The following is a 22098-nucleotide window of genomic DNA, read 5'->3' on the forward strand; positions in this document are numbered from 1 at the left end:
TGTTCTGCTGATAGCAAGAATAATCTGCAGTGAACAGGATTTAACCCTGCTTCTGTAGTTTCCCCCCAGTATTATATGGATACTGACAACCACAGTGAGGTTAATGTGGCAAAACGATTGTTTTATAGGTAGGTTTTGAATTTATTATAAAGTTCTATACTTAAAAGCTAACTTGGAATCCTTCTGCCGACTTACATAAGCCTCTCTTAGAAAACTTGTCAGGGAGCAGCAGGTCCTTAAATTTGAGTGACAGATAAAAGTGACCAGAGAGTTATTTGGATGAGACCTCTGAATGAGAGAGAAAGGGGAAGAAAGGACGATGGACAGAACCTCACCTCAGGTATGCAGTCCTCATGGGTCACCACCCTAACAATGTCATCCAAAGGGAGGAGAGAATTGCACTTGATTTCTGTGTAGACATTTTTGCCCTCAGTGCAAACAGCCAACAGCTCAACTAAATGGATATGATACATTAGAGCACTGTTTTCATCCATCCTGTCCCGTTCTGATCTCATCATCTGCACTAGTGTCTGAAAAGAGGCCCTGTCATTGTAGAAAACAAGGACATCTTCCCCTGCGTTGACAAGCTGGCAAAAGAATAGCATTATTGTCCCATTAAACATAAAAAACAGAGAAAATGTAAAGTAAGTTTTCATATGCACCAACATGCATGCTATCTCTGTCTGAAGATTAATGATTTCTACAGCTCTATCAGTGTACAAAGCACTTTACGATGTTTGTTTTGATTGCTTATTTACTTATTTCCTAAATTTATAAGCTACCACTAAAGCACCAGACTGGTGCAAGCTACAAACTTTCAAAACATACACAACTACAATGTACACAATTTTAACAAAAGTAAAATTGCGGAAGCAGCAGTCCATAACCAGATTGAGGGTAAACAGAAAAGAACCAGCTAGTTAATATAATGAAATGATGGATTAAATCAAAAAGTCTTTCATTTCGCTGCCGGACATTGGTGATGGTGACATGCAAATTTCTTTAATAAGAGACTTCCTAATAAAATGTTCCTGATTAGCTAACCATTTTGTTATTTTTTAAAAAAAAAACCTGTGCTTCATGTGTTATTGTATACATATTGCTGTACACTGCTCAGATATTTCCTGAGTTAGCAATAAATACATCCTCCCCACCTATGCGCAAACGGCAACACCAGAAAATAAAGAATTCAATTCCAACTTTGTTGGAGACAGCCAATGCAATTAATCTGAAGTTTCATAATGCTGACACCTAGGCAGCAGTGCCTGTGCACTCTTTGCATGGATTTTCCTCAGGCTGATTTTATGCTCACGAATATGTATACACAGCCTTCTCACCTCAGCCATGACCATATCCTGGCACTTCTTAATGAACTTTCCTTCGGCCTTAACAATTGTCTGCAGGAACTTAATGTACTGGACATTCCGTCCATGAGTTTCAATACAGTGCACAAAGTGTTGAACCACCCGCTCATTAATCTCGCTGCATAGCTGGAAGTTATTCATGAAGATATGTTGCATCGTTACAGCCTCCAGGATCTATTAAAAGGGACAGTAGTAGAGAAAAATGTGAATCCTGACAAAGTCAACACTACAACATTTGGAAGCTTTTAGGGAATGCATATTAGAGCAGAACAGTAGATTTAGTGCTAACAGACAAACTTCCGAAAGCAAGCTGATGGAAGGCGAGTTTGGTCAGAGAAGATTCAGAAATCAGGCATTCTGAACATATTGACACAGAAGTAGTTAGAGGCTATTTTCCTTTGTCCCTGAACTGCTTGAACTCTCTTTTTCCTTAGAAAACCCCCCCGCAATAGGCGTACACCATGCCAAAAGCAACTTAGCAGCAATGTATTGTGGCCTTCCAGGTACACTACAACTTTCCCTGTTTTTTGCAGTTCCAGCAAACCAGTAGAAAGAAGAAGAAAAGGGCAGGCTGCACTGTAAGCTGTAGTGCATAAGGAGCATAAGTTGTGCAGGCCTAGTGTGCACAATGCAAGACATCTCATTCCTTCCAACTTATTATGTATTTCCTCCCCCACCCCTCCACATACAGAAGCACAATCTCACTACAACACTGGGGAAAGGACACTGTCCTCCATGCACCTGAGATCAGCAGAAATAGTCTAGGGGTTAAAGAACAGCCTTACTGCCTGAGATGACTGTCCCACTCTGTCTAATGAATGATAGTCCTGCCGAAAATCTGGAAAACTCATGAAAAGACTGTAAAGTGCCGAAATGCCATAGCTGTGGTGATGGGCTTGTAAGAAATTAAACAAAGCAGCTTGGAAAACGAGAAGCAGCCCCCAGGAGAGCTTTTGGAGAACACAGGGGGTGCAGTAAGCAGGGCAGGGGGTGTGGTGTGGGAAGCTACTTTGCAAACGAGGATTTCCACACTCAAGTAACTCTGGTTACAGCCCCCAATCAGGAAAAGGTTTGCATTCTTTTCTATATTTTTAACTTAACTTCTTACCCCAGGGTTGAGAAACAGATTTATATGCTTGTGGAGCAATGCTTGGTTCTGTTGGTTGCCAGCACAGAAGTTCTGCAGGAACGCATGGGCGAGCTTCATGATCTCCTGCATCCTTGTATCTTCAGCCTGGAAATATAAGGCACAAGTGCTCCAGAATAAATTAAAGTTAAATTGATTTACGAGGTGCTTAAGCAAACTGACCTGTCTGCTCAGTTCTAATTTCAAAATACCAGTATTCCCATTCTCTTTTTAAAGCATGCTGCAAACTGGGATAAATTGGGGGGGGCTGGGGGAGAGAGAGAGATTAAGTTTTTAAAGGCTTTGTAATGTTTAAATGGGGACGCGGGTGGCACTGTGGTCTAAACCACTGAGCCTAGGGCTTGCTGATCAGAAGGTCGGCAGTTTGAATCCCCACGAAGGAGTGAGCTCCCATTGCTCGGTCCCTGCTCCTAACCACCTAGCAGTTCAAAAGCACGTCAAAGTGCAAGTAGATAAATAGGTACTGCTCTGGTGGGAAAGTAAATGGCGTTTCTGTGCGCTGTTCTGGTTTCGCCAGAAGCAGCTTAGTCATGCTGGCCACATGACCTGGAAAAACTGTCTGCGGACAAACGTCGGCTCCCTCGGTCAGTAAAGCGAGATGAGCGCCGCAACCCCAGAGTCATTCACAACTGGACTTAACTGTCAGGGATCCTTTACCTTTACCTTTACATCTCAAGCAGTGTGTCAGATTAGGATTAGGATCTATAACAATATGCCTTGAAATATCAGCCAGAACTAGTTGCATTATTTTTATTTTTCTGCTTCTTAACTAAAATACTTGTAGGGCTGCTATGTTTGCTTCCCTCCTGTTTTACCCCCCCCCAAAAAAAATTATGAGTCCAGACTCCTTGCCTAAGGATGCACAAATCTCCTTCCTTCTCATTTTCTCCAGCACAATGCTTTTTTTTTGCGTGGACTAGAGGACTTCCAAGACTAAAAATGGAATACATATGCTCCCCCCCCCCCATTCTGAACCACAGCAACATGTGCCTCCATTATCTTCATTTGACTGACCATTCTGGAAGCAGATACAGCATATTGCCCTTTTATAAGGTCATTTAAAGCAGGTAAACCAACTTGTTGCTGTGACTTAGAATAATTACCACTGTGTGAACTATACAGCTTCAATTTGTCTTTCCACAGTAAAAGGGTTTGGAAAGTCCTCAGCTGACTTATGAAGAATTTGTACAAGAGAAACTCAGAAACCTTGGGGGCACCTTTGTAATGTTATGCCTAGTGCCTCCTTGAGACAGCCAGGAAAGACTATATAAACCTTAGTTCCTATTTTGTTCGTCCTTGCAATAATTAATGTATGAAACTGCTTCAATAAACCCAAAACAAATGAATTATTCCTTAAGACATGAATATTTAGCAACTGCTCCTTTGATGTTCAATGCAACTTGTAAGAGACAACTTTTAGGAAGATCTAAAGACACTTTAGTGGTTTGTTGATGGATTGTAAAGTAACTGATGCATGCAAACCTCACTTTCTCATACGGGATCTGTAAGAGCTCCAGGACCACAGTGTGAGCTCCCATGTTTCGGAGCAACCTCTGTTGCTGCTTCCGGCTTTTCCTGACCAAGATGCTTTCTTGTACACAAAGCTTGCTAAGTCGAAGCAAAATCTGCAGAAACACATTTCTTTTAGAGCCAGATGACATACTAATGTTTTTTCCCCCCAGACAGGCTGGAGGAAAAGCTCGCTTTCAATAGATCACAGAATAACATTAAACAAGCAGAGTGAAATTAAGGAGATAAAGACAAAAACGCGTACACCATGTTGCATGCAGCTGACACAGCAATTACGTTTGGATGACATGTATTGCATCATGCATGTACAGGAAACTGGCACTGGCTAAGGTATCTTGGCTTTCCTTTACCAAGGAAAATGAATGTCAGCCTTTAAGTGCTACAATGACAAGTCTTCTGGTGCCTTCCAGATGTTTCAGACTACGACTCCTGTTGGCCATGCTGACTGGAGTTAATGGGAGATTCAATCCAAAACACTTGTAGGTGGAGGGGGGGAGAGAGGCTGGTTTAGACAACGCCAGGCAAAACTCTCATGTCAGTAAGTATTATTTCCATTATATAGGGATCAAGCCTTCTTTGCATCACACAACTTTCTTGCCCTTTCCAAAAGGACCAAAAGAAGCAGAATGCTGTGGACAAAGTTGATTCTTTTGCCTAATGTAGCTTTTCTTTCATTCACATTCACAGCTTTTTCTTTTTACCTCATGTAGCTTTTCTTTCATTCACACACGACCCTGAATATAACCCTATAATTAATGTTAAGACTGAAAGACTGTCCGTGGAAATTATACAACAATGTTGCATAAGGTTCTTCTTACTTTCCTTCTAAAAACTAGTGGTAAACCTGTGTAGATTATTTTAAAGCTCGCACTTTGAGTACATTTTAGTGCATGCATTATATAAATCATTAACACGTACATTAACTGTCTGTACTTCATTAGTCTAGTCCATAGCACTATGAGATTTTAATGATTTCGTTAAATCAAGTTATTATACATACTATACACCCAGGTGCTGTGATCAACAACTCATTTGGCATACAAAGTCTCCAGTATATGCACAGAGCTCTTTGTGTGCAGAGGCCTATTATCTTCTAGGAGGCAAGGAATATTCTATATTCAGACAGGTAAAGGTGCATGGTATATATTCATAGCATTCCTCAACTCATAGAAAAGAAGAAGAAGGCAAAAGTAATGGGCAGCTGGGAAAGGATGAGTCTTACCTCTTTGACCACCCTGTAATTATAGCTACTAGTGCTTTCGGGTTTCCGTGATTTGCTGTGGCCTTCCTAGGGGACAAGCAAGATTTATTAATTTATTACATTCCCCTTCTCCCCACCCCCAATTCTGGTGATCATTACAGTGATACCTCGGGTTACATACGCTTCAGGTTACAGACTCCGCTAACCCAGAAACAGTACCTCAGGTTAAGAACTTTGCTTCAGGATGAGAACAGAAATCGTGCTCCGGCGGTGCGGCAGGAGCAGGAGGCCCCATTAGCTAAAGTGGTGCTTCAGGTTAAGAACAGTTTCAGGTTAAGAACAGACCTCCGGAACGAATTAAGTACTTAACCCGAGGTACCACTGTAGTACAAATTTTAGCAGCTATTTCGCACCAAAAACTCTCCAGAAGTTTTAAAACTTCTACCAACCTTTCTCCCTTCACCAATATTCAGTTTTAACACAAACTTAACAGCGGTATTGTCGGAACACGCCTGGGGGGCACATGCAGCCCCCGGAATGAGACAGACCTCTCTGGGCATCTTCCTGATGAAGCGCAGCCCGGGACATTCACAAATCAGTTCCGATGCACACAAGTGGCACATATCAAAAGACATGTGCACGCTCATTCAGCAGAGTATAGCAGAAACAATTGTGGAGTGTGTATAAGCACTCTAAGTGATTTATTAAGCAATATATACAGGACAAAGTAACTATGGTGTCCTCTCACTTCTTCTCCAAGAGAGAGAGAGAGAGAAAGGAAGTACAAAAGTACAGCACAGTGGAAGAGAGATAAGACTGACTTCCGTTCTCACACTTTCCAAGCCTAGAAAGTAAACATTGACATGTGATGTAACAATCACACATCCAGCTACTGAGGAGTGAAATGCTAACAGGTATTTCTATAGTGAGTCTTCACAAATTATCAAGTCACACACTCGTGCTATTTACCTAAGGCCCCCTTCCCAATTCATTTAAATGGATAAATCTTATAGCAGCACAATAATATAACTGCAGCATTCAAAAAAAAATACTAGTTACATTAAAGGCACAATATGATTAGTGGTACTGCTTGCAAGTAAACAGTGAGGAGATATTACACATATGTACACTGCATTATTGGTCTTTTATTCTAAATTTTAGTTTAATGTGAATAGCTATGGAAGAGGTGGTTGAGGCATAGGGACAGGGGACAGGGGACGGAGGTTAGAGGAAGCATATATAACATGATGAATGGAACAAAAAAGGAGAAAATCCGATTTTAGGGATAAAAGCAGCTGGGAAACAGACCAAGAAACCTCTTAGAGGAAATCTTCAGGATTCCCATGAATTAAAAATGAATAAATATGTAAATGTAGCTTTAATAATATATTGCACAAACATGAACAACGATACAACTGGCCGGGAGCAGGGGGAATAAACATAAACTGTGGAAAGAGAAAACAGCAGCAACAACAACAAAGGTGTAAGAAGATGGTGAGAGGGGTGGGAGGAGAAGAGAGGGAAATCAAAATGATAAAACTATGATTCTAGCATAACTTTGCTAAAGTCTTTTAGAACTTATGTTTAAAATATAATACTTTTAAGGTTGTGTACAACATTGAAATGTTATTCATGTTAATCAACCCAGTCAACCTTCACAAAAGCCATCTGAGTTAGTCAATGACATTGTTCTGGAGCATAGGGCAGCACACAAAATGAAGACTGCAAGAAAGCAATTTGCCCCAAAGCCACCATTACTTTATATAGCTTCAGGCTGAGATGAAATTTGAACTCTCCTGCTCTTGACCACTACGTTACGCCGACAATGCAACAAAGAAAAGCTATTCTTACCTCCTTTTTCTTATGTTCATTCTCTCCTGTTGTTACATCCATTGTTTCATCAGGTCCCTGGCCTTTGTACACCCAGAGTTCGGATTTTTCCACAATTGATCTCAACTGATCCAAATCTTGCTTTATCTGCTTGTAGTTGTCCACATCTTGGCTGGTGACAAGCAGTTGGACCTTACATGAATTGCAATCCATTAGTTGCATAACACCCTTGCATCATCACACAAATTTAGAGTGAAAGTGTAGACGGTATAGAACACTACATTTACCTGTTTAAAGGCCTGAAGGACTTCTTGCCTCTGACTAAAGTGCCTAAAGAGTAGCTGAAGGGCTCCAGACACGAGAGGAGGGTAGTCGTGCATCGTTAAATGGAGCAATACTCTAAGGAAAGTTCTGCCACCATGATCATCCAAATCTAGTGGTGTATTCTCTTCACTGAAAATAATAAAAATATATAGAGTAAAATTGGGGTGGGGGGTGGGGGGTGGGGAGGAAATGGTTCCATTTAAGAACTTCCAGGCAGCTTCCCTAACTGTGTTAGTCTATCTGATGTTGGGAAAGGAACCAGAAACCACCACAAATTCAAATTCAAATACAGTGGTACCTGGGTTTTCGAACGTCTCCGTTGACAAACACGCCTCAAAGTCGAACAAGCCACGCAGCTTCCGCTGAGTGTAAGATCCTGAGGCCTAGCTGTCAGCTATCGAGTTTTCGGTTTTCGAATGTTTCAGAACTCAAACAGTCTTCCGGAACGGATTACGTTTAAAAGCTGAGGTATCACTGTACAGTGTAAGCTACCAGTGACAATGGAGGAAGGGCACCCTTTTTCATATTAGAATCATAAAACTGTGGAGTTGGATGGGACCCAGAGGATCATCTAGTCCCATGGTTCCCAACATGGCCAACGTTAATGGCCTTTTAGGCTTCCTCCATTTCTGAATAATAAAAATTATATGTCACCGGGGGGGGGGTCAGGATTTTAGAGATGCTTAAGTGGGGCAAGGCCAAAAAAAGTTTGGGAACCACTGTTTTAGTCCAACTCCCTGTAATGCAGCAATATCACCAACTCACCACCACGATCTCAGCACTGCGAGCACCTCACCTCCTCATTTATTCTCTTGAAACTTAGCAACACCCTAAAAAAAGTATTTACCTTTCTCTAACTAATCTAGACCAAGGTGGGAGATTTGTGGCTTTTCAGATGTTTCTGGACTCCCAACTCTTATGAACCCCAACAAGCATGGCCAGTGATCAAGGATGATGGGAGTTGTAGTCCAGCAACATCCCTGATATAGACACTTTTTAAAAAGAGCAGCCCTCATCATAGTCACTCTTTCTCCAGGCTTCCCTCCACAGCTAACACCTTGGATTCTGCAAAGTCTTCTCCCCTTTTGCCATTCTGAAAACATTATTTTTTAAAAAGTTATTTTTCCCCTAACAGCAAACACTAGCAAGGCTGTCCGACCTGGCAGTGCTACCCAGTCATTGGCAAACTCTCCTCCTCCCATCAGTTAAAAGTGTATTTCTTTGATTTACATTCTTCTTCATTTTAGGAGTACGTATCTATCCCATTAAATATTCTGGGTGACATTTAGCAATGACTGCTTGCTTGCACCACCAAAATCTGTTGTACAACAGGATACCCAGTTTTTATTCTTTCCCCTCCTGCTCCTACATGCCCCCCACATCTGTTTCAGGGAGTTCCCCACAATGCTCCTGGGCAGATTCTGGGGTTGCACAGGGAGCTGAAGCAGGGAGGAAGGAGATGTCTTGTTGCACAAGCAGCTGCTATACTGTATCACACCCCTGTTCTGCTGTATGGTATTCTTAACACCCACACACCCCACAAACAGACACCCCCACCCACTGTTTGCAGGGGAGGGGGACAGACAATGGGGTCATGAAACCATAGCTGCAAGAATACTGTTTACATCCCCGGTCTGCCCTCTCGTTTAGTAAGTACCTTAGGAAACATACATGGATAATTCTTTTTAATCATTCATGATAATTAAAGTAACAATTAATGTATGAGCAAATGGGTGCATGAATGATTAGTGCAAGTGACTTGCTCCTCTGAAGAACTGTGACCTGCAACTGTCCAGAAGCAGTTCCACATACAGTTCAGAACAGACAAATGCAAATCGCAATAGTTTACTTTCCTGCCTCCAAATATCCCTTCTGCTTGCTCTTCAATGTGTTCAAAGTCAAGAGCTCCTGTAAAGGAAAACAAACAGTTTTGTCTTCTATGCGAAGCTGAAAATATAGCTTAAAATTCATTAAGGGGAACAGAGGAAGCAAGCTACTATTCTTTCCATCACAGAAACTACACTATAAGAATCCTCTGCTGAAAGGCAAGGAAATCCTCTGTGAAATAAGATCCAAAAGGTTGTTTTTCGATCCACTTGTATAATTGTATAAATTTAATCCAGTTGGCATCCATTTCAGTTGTATGGGCAACTACTGTGTGAGCTGTTTCAAACTATACAGTAGAATATGTGAGGGTATTGTGTGAATGCAAACTTATGCCTGCATCCATACACAAACACGCAATATTTAAAGGCAGCCTTGGATTTTTCCAGAGGAGCAATATAGCAATTTGTGCAGCCTCCAGCTTACATAGTTTCAAAGGGAACTAATGTCTTCCATAGTGTGAGACTGTGCACATATGATTTCTTTATTAAACTTTATTTTTGGAAATAAAAGTTTAAAAATGAAACAAAAAGTGCAAAGGATAAACTCAATAACTATGCATGCTGATAATCTTCGTATTTTCTTCACAGGGTTTTCTTTACAGAAATTTTCCTCACAGGATCAAGATGTGGAGGTAACTAATGAAGTCCACAATCTAGAGGAGTGTTTCCAAAAATTAATAAAGTCATTATAGTTTGATAGCATATTATTGTATCTTGCTTAATTAAAAAAACCCCACATGGACAATGGAATGGCTGTTTTTCTGCTTTTATTCACAAATGTTTCAATAAGTCATTACTGAGGGAATATACCATGTGGCACATTGGGATGCAGGTGGCGCTGTGGTGTAACCACAGAGCCTAGGGCTTGGTCTCAGCATGAGACTCTGAAAATACCTTGGTGCAAATAGAGAATAGTTGGATTTGTAGTAAGGTAACAAAAGGGACGTGGGTGGCACTGTGGACTAAACCACAGAGCCTAGGGCTTGCCGATCAGTAGGTTGGCGGTTCAAATCCCCGCAACAGGGTGAATTCCTGTTGTTCGGTCCCAGCTCCTGCCCACCTAGCAGTTCGAAAGCATGTCAAGTGCAAGTAGATAAATAGGTACCACTCCGGCAGGAAGGTAAATGGCGTTTCCGTGCACTGCTCTGGTCAGGGGTCCCTTTACCTTTACCTTTACCAAGTGGCCCATACCGGCACCTAAGAAAATTTTTACAGTACTTTTAAGAGAACATGTTGTAACTCACCTGGTACATTTGGCATTTCTTGGTTATTACTTCCTGTAGGTGAATCAGGTGTCTGTGCATTGCTTTCATCAAACTCATGTTTAAATATGCACAGAAGGCATGAGATTCTATAATCCAATCTCACATTCAAAATGAACTGATGATTCCATAGTGTTTTTAAAAAGAAGAAGAAGAAAGAAGCTTCAATAGCACAACTCATTACCTCCCCCTTTTGCATTTTTAAAAGCAAGGACCTTCCCTTTCACGTGCTTAAAGCATGCATTTAAAATATATTATATATCAAAAGTAACTCCTACTGTGAAAACCAAAATCTACCGGTCTAGTTTGTATTATATATATTATATATGGCGTCTAGACAAAAGCATACACAAAACAAAACACAAAACACCTTTTTCAAAACAACACAATATATCAGATTTTTTCCTGTTGTAGCTAAGTAAAAATAAGAAGATGGTCATTCTGGCTTTTCCTGTTTTAATTCACATTGGCAGCATCAGTCAGTACTACCCTGTCAGTTCATGCTTATACATTTTGGTAAGTTAACCAATAAATCTGTATAAGCATAACTAGGGAACGAAAGGAACTGCCTTGCTCATGAAGCCCAGTTCTGTGGACCCTGTCAGCAGCTCCTCAGGGTTTTGAGCAGAGAGTTCCCTTTATTGTCACCTGTGACAAGATGTTTTAGCTGCAGAATGCCCGAAAATGAACCTGAGGCCTTCCACTTTCAAAAAAATGTACTTTATCCAGTGAACTACAGTCCCTTCCTCATGGCATTTATCTAAGAGTAGCACAGGCTACAGAGCAGACACAAAAAGTTTCAGTTTCCTTCTAATTTATAATATATTTTTTCAGTAGTTATCCAAGGGCTGTGCACTCTGACCCAGAAACCTTGCCCCAGTTGGGTTGATGAAAATGCATAGCACATTGAACGTCAGGCAGCCTGTTGCAAAGCCGTAGCTTTCAAAATAGGATCTGCAGTGGAACTCAAACAAAGCCTTGGAAATACTGTCACGGGAGCATGCAGCTTTCTGAACACCTCCATTGGATTGCTCTGCTCCAACTCTCCTGAATAATGTCTGTCTTTCAATCTGACTGCTCAATGTTTTATAGGAGCTGGGTTATTTGAAGTTACCTTGCACGCAAAAGTTTTAAAGTATGTAACTGGTTTAAATGAGGGCATGGGTTAAACATCTGCAACTGTTTGCAATAAGTAGTTGTTATTAGTATTTTGTTATTAATACTTGCAACAATGTTTATTAATTTTTTTCCTAATGATAATTTTTTAAAAAAATAAAATAAATAAAGCTTACACGCAATCCATCCAGTGAAAAAATTATTCATTTCTAATTCTGTCAAAAAGAGAACAATAGTCTAGAATGAAAAATCCCCAAACAACATAAGCATGACAGTACAGCTCTTGCGTCAATATAGTTCTCTAAGCTATGTCACCTGAAGTATACCTGAAGTATCTCAATGATTTTCAGCTTGGTGTCCATTACCAGGATGTCTTCTTTCTCAGGTTCAACCTGTTTCACATTACCTTCTGGGGCAGCAGCAAGAGGAGTCATGGGCAAGAACCCTCCACCCCTGAGCACAACTTGGGTCATCAGCTCCCCAACACCGTGGATAGATCTCATCACATTGCTCCCTTCAGAGAGACAATACAGGATAAATTTTGTAATACAGTAATTAAGGTAAGACCTGTCTCAGCATTACCTGTCTCAGCCTATTACTCACATTACTGTATAGCGGAATCAGATTTAATGTGTACCTGCTTCTTATCTATCAGGTGCAACATGTGCAACCTGCAAACTGCAGAAATAACGTATTTGTAGTATTCTGCTATTTATTAAAATGCTTTGAGATCGCCCTTCATCTGCAAAGATACAAAATGGGCATGCAAAGGCAGAGAAAAATAAAACAAACAAATCCGATATAATACAATTAAGGATACAACATTGTTATAAAAATTCTACATGCTGTGAAATAGGCAACACCCTCCACACTTACAGAAAGTAGCAGGAACGTTTAATGGATACTGTGTTGTACGAAGAAATTTCTATTCCAGGTTGTAGTTATAACAGCAGTTACTTCAAGAAATAGGACCTGTTTTTCTTCCCTCTCCAACTCTTTCTCCTTGTGTGACATATCTTTTACACTGTAAGCCTAAGGGCAGGGACTGCCTTACTAGTGATTTTTGTAAGGTGCACTGAAAACCTTTTCAGTGGGGCACCAATGCATTAAATAAAGAAACAAACCCTACCACTATATCATATTGAAGGGAAATCCACAAATTACATGCAACATGGGAGTTGCCCCCAAAATTTGCATCCTTATACTTTATTTTTCCTCTCCCCTGACCATGTGAAACAATGGCAAAAGAAATGGATCTTTACCTGCCTCTCCTCCCCCATACTATGCACCTCAAAAATCTGCTCCAGAGGTTCCTTCAGCCCTCCGGAGCAGATTTTGAGATTACATGGAGGGCTGCTGGGGATGGGGAAGAGCAAGGTAAAAATATGTTGTATGAGTGGAAGTCCATTCCGTTTGTGTACAGACAGTGTTGGATGCATCCCACTGATAACATTTGGGAACAGATGCAAGCCAGCTATAAATGAGATGCTGAAGGTTGCACAACAGGTATAAATGAGATGCCATGCATTTTGTGCCACCAGCCCATATGCTCAGTCCACGTTCAATCATGCAGTTTCAAGCTCATGAGCATGTTGTTGTTTAGTCGTTTAGTCGTGTCCGACTCTTCGTGACCCCATGGACCAGAGCACGCCAGGCACTCCTATCTGCCTCCCGCAGTTTGGTCAGACTCATGTTTGTAGCTTCGAGAACACTGTCCAACCATCTCGTCCTCTGTCGTCCCCTTCTCCTTGTGCCCTCCATCTTTCCCAACATCAGGGTCTTTTCCAGGGAGTCTTCTCTTCTCATGAGGTGGCCAAAGTATTGGAGCCTGAGCTTCACGATCTGTCCTTCCAGTGAGCACTCAGGGCTGATTTCCTTAAGAATGGATACGTTTGATCTTCGTGCAGTCCATGGGACTCTCAAGAGTCTCCTCCAACACCACAGTTCAAAAGCATCAATTCTTCGGCGATCAGCCTTCTTTATGGTCCAGCTCTCACTTCCATACATCACTACTGGGAAAACCATGGCTTTTACTATACGGACCTTTGTTGGCAAGGTGATGTCTCTGCTTTTTAAGATGTTGTCTAGGTTTGCCATCGCCTTTCTCCCAAGGAGCAGGCATCTTTTAATTTCGTGACTGCTGTCACCATCTGCAGAGATCATGGAGCCCAAGAAGGACACAGTTCAAGAAGGACACTGAGAAACTGGAACGTGTCCAGAGGAGGGCAACCAAAATGGTCAAAGGCCTGGAAACGATGCCTTATGAGGAACGGCTAAGGGAGCTGGGCATGTTTAGCCTGGAGAAGAGGAGGTTAAGGGGTGATATGATAGCTATGTTCAAATATATAAAAGGATGTCACATAGAGGAGGGAGAAAGGTTGTTTTCTGCTGCTCCAGAGAAGCGGACACGGAGCAATGGTTCCAAACTACAAGAAAGAAGATTCCACCTAAACATTAGGAAGAACTTCCTGACAGTAAGAGCTGTTCGACAGTGGAATTTGCTGCCAAGGAGTGTGGTGGAGTCTCCTTCTTTGGAGGTCTTTAAGCAGAGGCTTGACAACCATATGTCAGGAGTGCTCTGATGGTGTTTCCTGCTTGGCAGGGGGTTGGACTCGATGGCCCTTGTGGTCTCTTCCAACTCTATGAGTCTATGAGTCTAAGAAAGTAAAATCTCTCACTGCCTCCATTTCTATTTCTATTTGACAGGAGGTGATGGGCCCAGTGGCCATGATCTTTGTTTTTTTGATGTTGAGCTTCAGACCATATTTTTCACTCTCCTCTTTCACCCTCATTAAAAGGTTCTTTAATTCCTCCTCACTTTCTGCCATCAAGGTTGTGTCATCTGCATATCTGAGGTTGTTGATATTTCTTCCGGCAATCTTAATTCCGGCTTGGGATTCAACCAGCCCAGCCTTTCGCATGATGAATTCTGCATATAAGTTAAATAAGCAGGGAGACAATATACAGCCTTGCCGTACTCCTTTCCCAATTTTGAACCAATCAGTTGTTCCATATCCAGTTCTAACTGTAGCTTCTTGTCCCACGTAGAGATTTCTCAGGAGACAGATGAGGTGATCAGGCACTCCCATTTCTTTAAGAATTTGCCATAGTTTGCTGTGGTCGACACAGTCAAAGGCTTTTGCATAGTCAATGAAGCAGAAGTAGATGTCTTTCTGGAACTCTCTAGCTTTCTCCATAATCCAGCGCATGTTTGCAATTTGGTCTCTGGTTCCTCTGCCCCTTCGAAATCCAGCTTGTACTTCTGGGAGTTCTCGGTCCACATACTGCTTAAGCCTGTCTTGTAGAATTTTAAGCATAACCTTGCTAGCGTGTGAAATGAGTGCAATTGTGCGGTAGTTGGAGCATTCTTTGGCACTTCCCTTCTTTGGGATTGGGATGTAGACTGATCGTCTCCAATCCTCTGGCCACTGCTGAGTTTTCCAAATTTGCTGGCATATTGAGTGTAGCACTTTAACAGCATCATCTTTTAAAATTTTAAATAGTTCAGCTGGAATACCATCACTTCCACTGGCCTTGTTATTAGCAGTGCTTTCTAAGGCCCATTTGACTTCACTCTCCAGGATGTCTGGCTCAAGGTCAGCAACCACACTACCTGGGGTATACGAGACATCCATTTCTTTCTGGTATAGTTCCTCTGTATATTCTTGCCACCTCTTCTTGATGTCTTCTGCTTCTGTTAGGTCCTTTCCACTTTTGTCTTTTATTATGGAAATCTTTGTACGAAAACTCCATGGACAAAGACAACAGGCTCATGAGCATATGCACATGTTAATAATGTGCATTGACAAGGTTGGATGATAGCAGCTTTTCAATATCACCAACCAAACATCACGGTCTGACAATGTACCGCAATGTTGAAAAAGTAAGCCACATTGGCCTCAGCCTGTGAGGTGCTGGGTGCAATTGCGACAGCACTCACCACGGGTGCTGAGACAGTTTCACCTCAGTGCCTGGCCCTAGCGGGTTGGGGAAACGCAGCTTGTTTGTATGGCTCAGCTGGGGCGTGGGAGGGCTGAGCCATCCCTGGTGCTTCCGGCTCACAGACAAGTGGGGAAAGTACCAGGTATTTCTTGTGCGGCTCTGCCAGGGATGGGGAGGGCTCCCTATCTCTGGCAGAGCCATCCCCAGTGCTCTCCCCATTTCCATGGTAGCCAGCACCAGGCTGAGGTATCATTTAACAGCTCGGCTGAGGGGAGCGGCAGCCACACACTTCTCAGCCAAGCACTTTAAAGATGAAGAGGGAGGAACAAGCTGTACCGGCGCCTCGTGGATGCAGCTTTTTTCTCCCTCTGCGCAGTATGATGTATGATGATATATCGCTACTGAAACCACCACAACTCCTGAGTCCCTCTGCTAGCAATGCTCGCTGGAGGAAGTCGCTAGTAGAGGGACTCAGGAGTGGTGGCAGTTTCACCAGTGATATAGCTGACATTGCGGTCTGCTCCTCATATACTGATATATCGCCCATGCCTAGCATTGACTGTTTCTTTGGCTGGCACAGACTGAGAGCAAAGGAGAAGCCATGTGAAAAATGCAGAAGCCATGTAAAACTCAAACTCCTGTGAGTATTGTCTGCAACCTGGAGCAACGAACCACCACCATCATTAACCAGAGGAACCTTCTCAAATACGGATGGAAAATTAGGTGTTCCCCATACCTGACTTTCATGATAAGAAGCCTCCACAATAGGAGTCAACTTTCTCAGGAGGAACAGTGCTAGATAGCCTTTCTTTTACAATTTACAAGCCTGCTTCCCCCACTCCTTGACACAGGGTGACAAAAACGAATGGCACTGACAGAGACCAATCATTCTTCAACAGCACATTTTTCTTCCTCTATGCCTCATGGCCATTCATACCTTTACTCTCTTCTCCTTTTGCAACCTTTGTGATAGGAAAGATCGTAGCAACATGGACACAGTCCAAAATAGCCAGGAGGATTTTTGTTAGCCTGAGCAGGTCACAGAAATTGTAGAAGCCAAAATAGATCAGGTTTCGGGCCAAGTTTACCACCTATTGTTTTAAAAAGAAACAAAGAATGGTTTGTTACAATCTCTATGATATGTACCAAAGCACCTGAATATTGACTTTCTGGCACCCCTATTCAAAGGATCTGCGCGGAGCAAGTGAGGTACACTGGTAGACTTCAAACGTGGAGATGAAGCTCAGTGGAAGATCTCAGGCTAGTTACTAATTCTAAGCCTATCACAATTGACTGGGCCACTGGGAGCATTAAAAGTTGGTGACACCCTGAATACCACCCTGAGCTGCTTGGAGAACAGGATGCAGCTATCCTTTATTTTTCAGAATATATAATCATAACACACCATGCTGTACCACTTCACTATACCTTGCTGTCACAATAAACATAATTTTCTGTATTTTAATAAGCATTCTACTGTGCTTTACTGCATATACAGATGTATTATATATAGAAACTGAATATTCTGGATTTAAAACTGCCAAATCATATTTTTTACGATTTTTTACCATTGATTTTTGGACACCAACCTAAGGCATTGCCTTTTCAGAGAGCTTTTCTCAATATTTCGTAACAGAACCGATCTCCTGCAACTGTTTCTGTGGGCTTTTTAATGACTTGCTATTCTTTCTGGTCTTTTTTGTATAATTTCACTTGCTATTGTTGTGCTTTGATTGCTTTAATTTACTGATATTCAATGATATCTGATGTTAGCAATTCTCAAACTTAAGTTCAATGATTTCCATGGGTCTGGGTCTACCCAGAGTATGAATTACTTGGATATCACCTATAGATTTAAACTGAATAGGGTCAAAGCTACCCCGCAGACATTTTAGATCAAGGGCACTATTGTAGTGCTCTAATAAATGAAAGTAAATAAATATTTGTGCATAATGATGTGATCTGCCACAGGGTCATTTCAAAGAAGCAGAAAGTGGTGTACGTGAAGCCAAAAACCCAAATGTCTTTGGCATTTTGTTGCTACTTTAACCAGGTTGCAACAAGGCAAGCATTCATAGTACAATTTTAGAGCAAGCTAAACCTCTGGCATCTCCAGTGACAAAAATCTCTCTTCCAATAGGGCCTGAGATCTTGAAAAGCCATCTCAAGTTAAGAGTGGACAGTACTGAAAAATATATGAAACTGCCTTACATCAGGCAAGGTTATTTCTTCTGTATTTTCTACAGCACCCTATCCAAACCTGGTGCCCTGCATCTGTTTTGGACTACAACTCCCATAATTCCCAACCATTGGTCATACTGTCTGAGGCTGATGCGAGATGCAGTCCAACAACATTGGGAGGGTATCAGGTTGGAGAAGGTTAGTCTACACTGATGGGCAGCAAAACTTCCCTGTCACTTGCTACCTCATCCTTCCAACTGCAAATGCCAGGGGTTGAAAATACCTGGGACTTTCTGAGTGCAAGTTCACTAAACTGCAGATGGACCAACTGCCTGTCTTAGTGTAAGGAAGTTTCATCTGTTGATACTATTAGTCCAACTATGTGGGCAATTTAGGATTAGCTCCAGCGCAAGTTAGCATCTACTGTATTCAGAAGTCTTGCAACTCAGCTTTATTTTTATTTTTTTAAAAAAAGATATTTACCTCAAATGTGAGTTTATTTTTTTCTTTGTCGGAGAAAGGAAATCTCTGACAGACAACATCTCTTAAATATTCCTCAACGAAGTCCATGGTTTGTGCAAACCGCTCCTTGATTTCATCTTTGGAAGTTCCACTGCTATCATAGCTGAAGAAACGAAACGAAAAACTTCGAATGGGTGAATGCCATAGGAAACTTATGGTTCTTTTCCTTTTCTTGAGTCAGTCAGAAAGTACACAGAAAACTGTCTCATGCCGAATCAGACCACTGGTCCATATAGCTCCATTCTGCAACATTTTTAGCATATATTTTTTTTAAAAAATGTGGCTCCTGAAGCAAGCATTCCTGCTTTCCAAAAGCCAGCCACCAAGCAGTCACTCCTGACATTCCTGAATACAGTCTCACAGTAGGACTGCTACAAGGCATTGTGCAAAGGAGCGAAAAAGCATCTAGGTATTTGATGGCCCTCGTTTCAGAGAACCATTTGATCACAAAATACTCACTCATCGATTGCAATTTCAGAAGGTATCTCTGACCACAACCGGGCATATTTTACTGGTGTCACTTGTTCTTGCGGATCGCGGTCAACATGCATATGCAGCATCAGCCGGCAGAACGACGCTCTCAGGTCATAAGGCAAATTTTCGTCGGACATGCAGCGAAGGATGAGATCTACATCTAGCTGGCCAGATATTTCATTTATAGCCAAGTACTGCCGATCAAGGCACATCCTAGCAAAAAGATTCAGCTGGTACCTTTGGGAGTTGGGAGAGAAGGAGAAGAGTATCATTTTGCTTGCCTGGGACTGAAAATTAGAAGATACCTCAGAGGGAACAATACAATGCATATTCTGATGCAGCAGCAGAAATAACACTTCTTCAGGAACAGAAGTACATTAGCAGTCCATGGGAGGCTAAATTTCTCACTTCTGGACCCATTACATACATACATACATATACATATATATATATATATATATATATATATATATATATATATATATATGCAGGTTTTGGTGTCCTCGGGTGTCTTCCCGTGTAAAAGTTGGGGTGTCTAGGCGACGTTTCGACGAGGTCTCACTCGTCATCTTCAGGCTGGTGCTTTCGGCTTCTTGTTACTGGAACAGAGCAGGATCTCAGTGTTTGAGTTCCTATAAATACTGTAGAGGGGGTGTGGTGTATAGCCTCCAATGTTCTGGGCAGAGAGGAAGTTCCCAGGCTAGTGTGCCTTTTCTTCTTTTGTTCCTTAATTACTTGAGAGATATCTTGAGTGATTTCTTGAGTGATATCCTGAGTACCACTTAGGTGGGTCATTAGGTGTGGATTAGTTGTTAAAGTCTTTGTGTCTTGACCTCTTGAACTTTGTGAAGAGTTTTCCTGAGAAGATGGCTGTACTGTACTTAGTTGTGCTCTGGCTTGGCTTCGTGTATAGGGGCGAGCTGTGGTTTTGTGGCTTGTGTCAGCCAGATCTGTGTAGGGATTGCAGGGGGGTGCAGCATCCGGAGGTGCCACCATGGATTGGCTACTGGATGGTGTCTGTAATTCATCTGTGGAGAGGGTCTGGGTTTGGGTCTGGTGTGGTTGATTGGTGTTGGCGTTCTGTGTGCCTCTGGATCTGGTGTCAGTTTTTGTGGGGAGGGCTAATTTCCAGATGTCTGGCAAGCGGGATGTGTCGTCACGCTTGTTCATGTTGTGAGGGTGTTTCTCTATCTCGATGGCTTCCATGATTATTCTCTTGTGGTGATGTTCCGTGTTAAAGAGCAATTTGGAATCTGCAAAATTAATTTCGTGTCCTGTTTCTTTCATGTGTTGGAAAAGAGAGGAAGTTTTTTCTTCTTTTTTGACGGCATTCTTGTGTTCTGCGATACGTGCATTTATTCGTCTGTTTGTTTGTCCAATGTACGTGGCTGGGCAGACTTTGCAGGGTATTTCATAGATCCCTTGGTTTTCCAACTGGATTTTATCCTTGGGGTTTCTGAGGATATTGGCTATTTTTTGGTTGGTGCAAAAGGCTGTTTTGATATTGTGTTTATGGAGGATTTTGCTAATTTTATCTGTAGTGCCCTTGATATAAGGAAGGAGGGCCATGCCATTGTTTTCTTCTGTGTCTTGGTTTTTGGGGGGTGTTTCCTTTTGGATTAGCTTCGTAATCCTGTTTTGCTGGTATCCATTGGCAATTAACACGTTTGAGAGATTCTGTAACTCAGTTGTCAAGTGGTCTTTGTCAGCCAGGCGTTTGGTTCTGGAGATGAGAGTCTTGGCTACGGAGTTTATTTGTGCAGGGTGGTGGTGTGATTGTGCATGTAAGTAGCGGTTGGTGTGTGTTTTTTTCCGGTAGATAGTGTGTCCTAGGGAGTCATCAGGTTTTTTGTAGATTAGGACGTCAAGGAAGGGAAGTTGGTTGTTGGCTTCTATTTCCATAGTGAATTGTATTTTGGGGTGTAAGTTGTTGAGATGTGTGAGGAAGCTATCCAGTTTTTCCTTCCCGTGTGGCCAAATTACAAAGGTGTCGTCAACATATCTGAGCCAAAGTTTGGGTTTGTGTTCTGACTTGTCTAAAGCATTGGTTTCAAAGTGTTCCATGTACAGGTTTGCGATGACCGGTGAGAGGGGTGATCCCATAGGTGCTCCTTCTATCTGTTTGTATCTTTGTCCATTGTGGATGAAGTACGTGTTGGTTAGGCAGTGGTTGGTCAGGTCCAAGATGTATTCGGGGGGATTGTATTTGTTTTGAATAGCTGTCAAGGCTTCATTAATGACCCACCTAAGTGGTACTCAGGATATCACTCAAGAAATCACTCAAGATATCTCTCAAGTAATTAAGGAACAAAAGAAGAAAAGGCACACTAGCCTGGGAACTTCCTCTCTGCCCAGAACATTGGAGGCTATACACCACACCCCCTCTACAGTATTTATAGGAACTCAAACACTGAGATCCTGCTCTGTTCCAGTAACAAGAAGCCGAAAGCACCAGCCTGAAGATGACGAGTGAGACCTCGTCGAAACGTCGCCTAGACACCCCAACTTTTACACGGGAAGACACCCGAGGACACCAAAACCTGCATTCCTGTACCCGTGAAAATCTACGAAAGCAAATATATATATATATATATATATATATATATAAAATCTATATATATCTGCATATAATTCAACATTACTATCATTTCTTTAAATCCAGTTTGAAAAATATCCCAGATGAACTGCTGATGAATGAACCTTTAAAAAAACTAATGTATTTTATGTATGTATTTTAGAAATTTGGACAAGTTCCACCAAACAAAGATGAAGCCTCCAAACAATTTTAAGGATTTTATAATACAAAAGTAGATTTGAACAACCAATTCTGCCAATGATCAGTGAAAAATGCCGCTTGATTGTAAAGAATCAATATCACAGCTGTATGAAACTGTTATGGAAAGCATCATTTGAGAGCTATCTCTTTAACCAATTATATCAATTAACCTTGAAGTCTTCTAGAAGCTGGTTAACATTACAAATAGCTAGAGTCAGTTGTCTATACACTTCAGGTTACACTGCCGTAGCCAAATATCGCTTGCGGTGTTAACCTGTAGTAGCTGAGCACATCCCGGTCTTCCTTCTGCCCTTCTTTAGCATCCTGAGCCAGCTCTCTGATACTCTTACTGCGGACCTCTTTGTTGCTGTCTCTCCAGAATAACCAGACTTCTTCCTCATCCTCACCAACCTCCAATGAATTCTCTCCAGATGACAGCTCTTCAAATTCAAACCGAGACAGGACCAGTCTAAGAATTGAGCAAGAGTGAAAAGCAATTATTCATATGAAATATCTTAATGAATCCGCACAAGTTTATTCTAT

The 22098-nt window shown here is 41.8% G+C and overlaps 2 protein-coding genes across 9 annotated transcripts in view; one reads left to right on the plus strand and one right to left on the minus strand.

Annotated features, from left to right (window-relative positions):
• Positions 1–9889, plus strand: part of LOC309337273 (uncharacterized protein) — a 132738-nt gene extending 122849 nt beyond the window's left edge. The window contains exon 5 of the transcript XR_014154150.1: positions 9871–9889. The gene's annotated coding sequence lies outside the window, so the exon portion shown is untranslated. The remainder of the gene's footprint in view (positions 1–9870) is intronic.
• The window catches only part of ITPR1 (inositol 1,4,5-trisphosphate receptor type 1), a 215470-nt gene that overhangs the window by 101877 nt on the left and 91495 nt on the right, over positions 1–22098 (minus strand). For 7 of the 8 annotated variants that reach the window (XM_081852239.1, XM_081852234.1, XM_081852238.1 and 4 more), the window contains 14 exons: positions 21830–22024; positions 18765–19016; positions 18267–18408; positions 16540–16693; positions 11987–12174; positions 10527–10662; positions 9250–9304; positions 7360–7525; positions 7094–7264; positions 5264–5329; positions 3999–4136; positions 2473–2598; positions 1338–1538; positions 336–587 (listed from right to left, as the gene is read on the minus strand). In XM_081852239.1, coding sequence (XP_081708365.1) covers positions 336–587; positions 1338–1538; positions 2473–2598; positions 3999–4136; positions 5264–5329; positions 7094–7264; positions 7360–7525; positions 9250–9304; positions 10527–10662; positions 11987–12174; positions 16540–16693; positions 18267–18408; positions 18765–19016; positions 21830–22024 — 2242 coding nt within the window. The remainder of the gene's footprint in view (positions 1–335; positions 588–1337; positions 1539–2472; positions 2599–3998; positions 4137–5263; positions 5330–7093; positions 7265–7359; positions 7526–9249; positions 9305–10526; positions 10663–11986; positions 12175–16539; positions 16694–18266; positions 18409–18764; positions 19017–21829; positions 22025–22098) is intronic. The other variant, XM_081852236.1, reaches the window with a different exon arrangement.

The sequence above is a fragment of the Podarcis erhardii genome (assembly GCF_964252035.2).
Source record: "Podarcis erhardii genome assembly, chromosome: 2".
Classification (NCBI taxonomy): domain Eukaryota; kingdom Metazoa; phylum Chordata; class Lepidosauria; order Squamata; family Lacertidae; genus Podarcis; species Podarcis erhardii.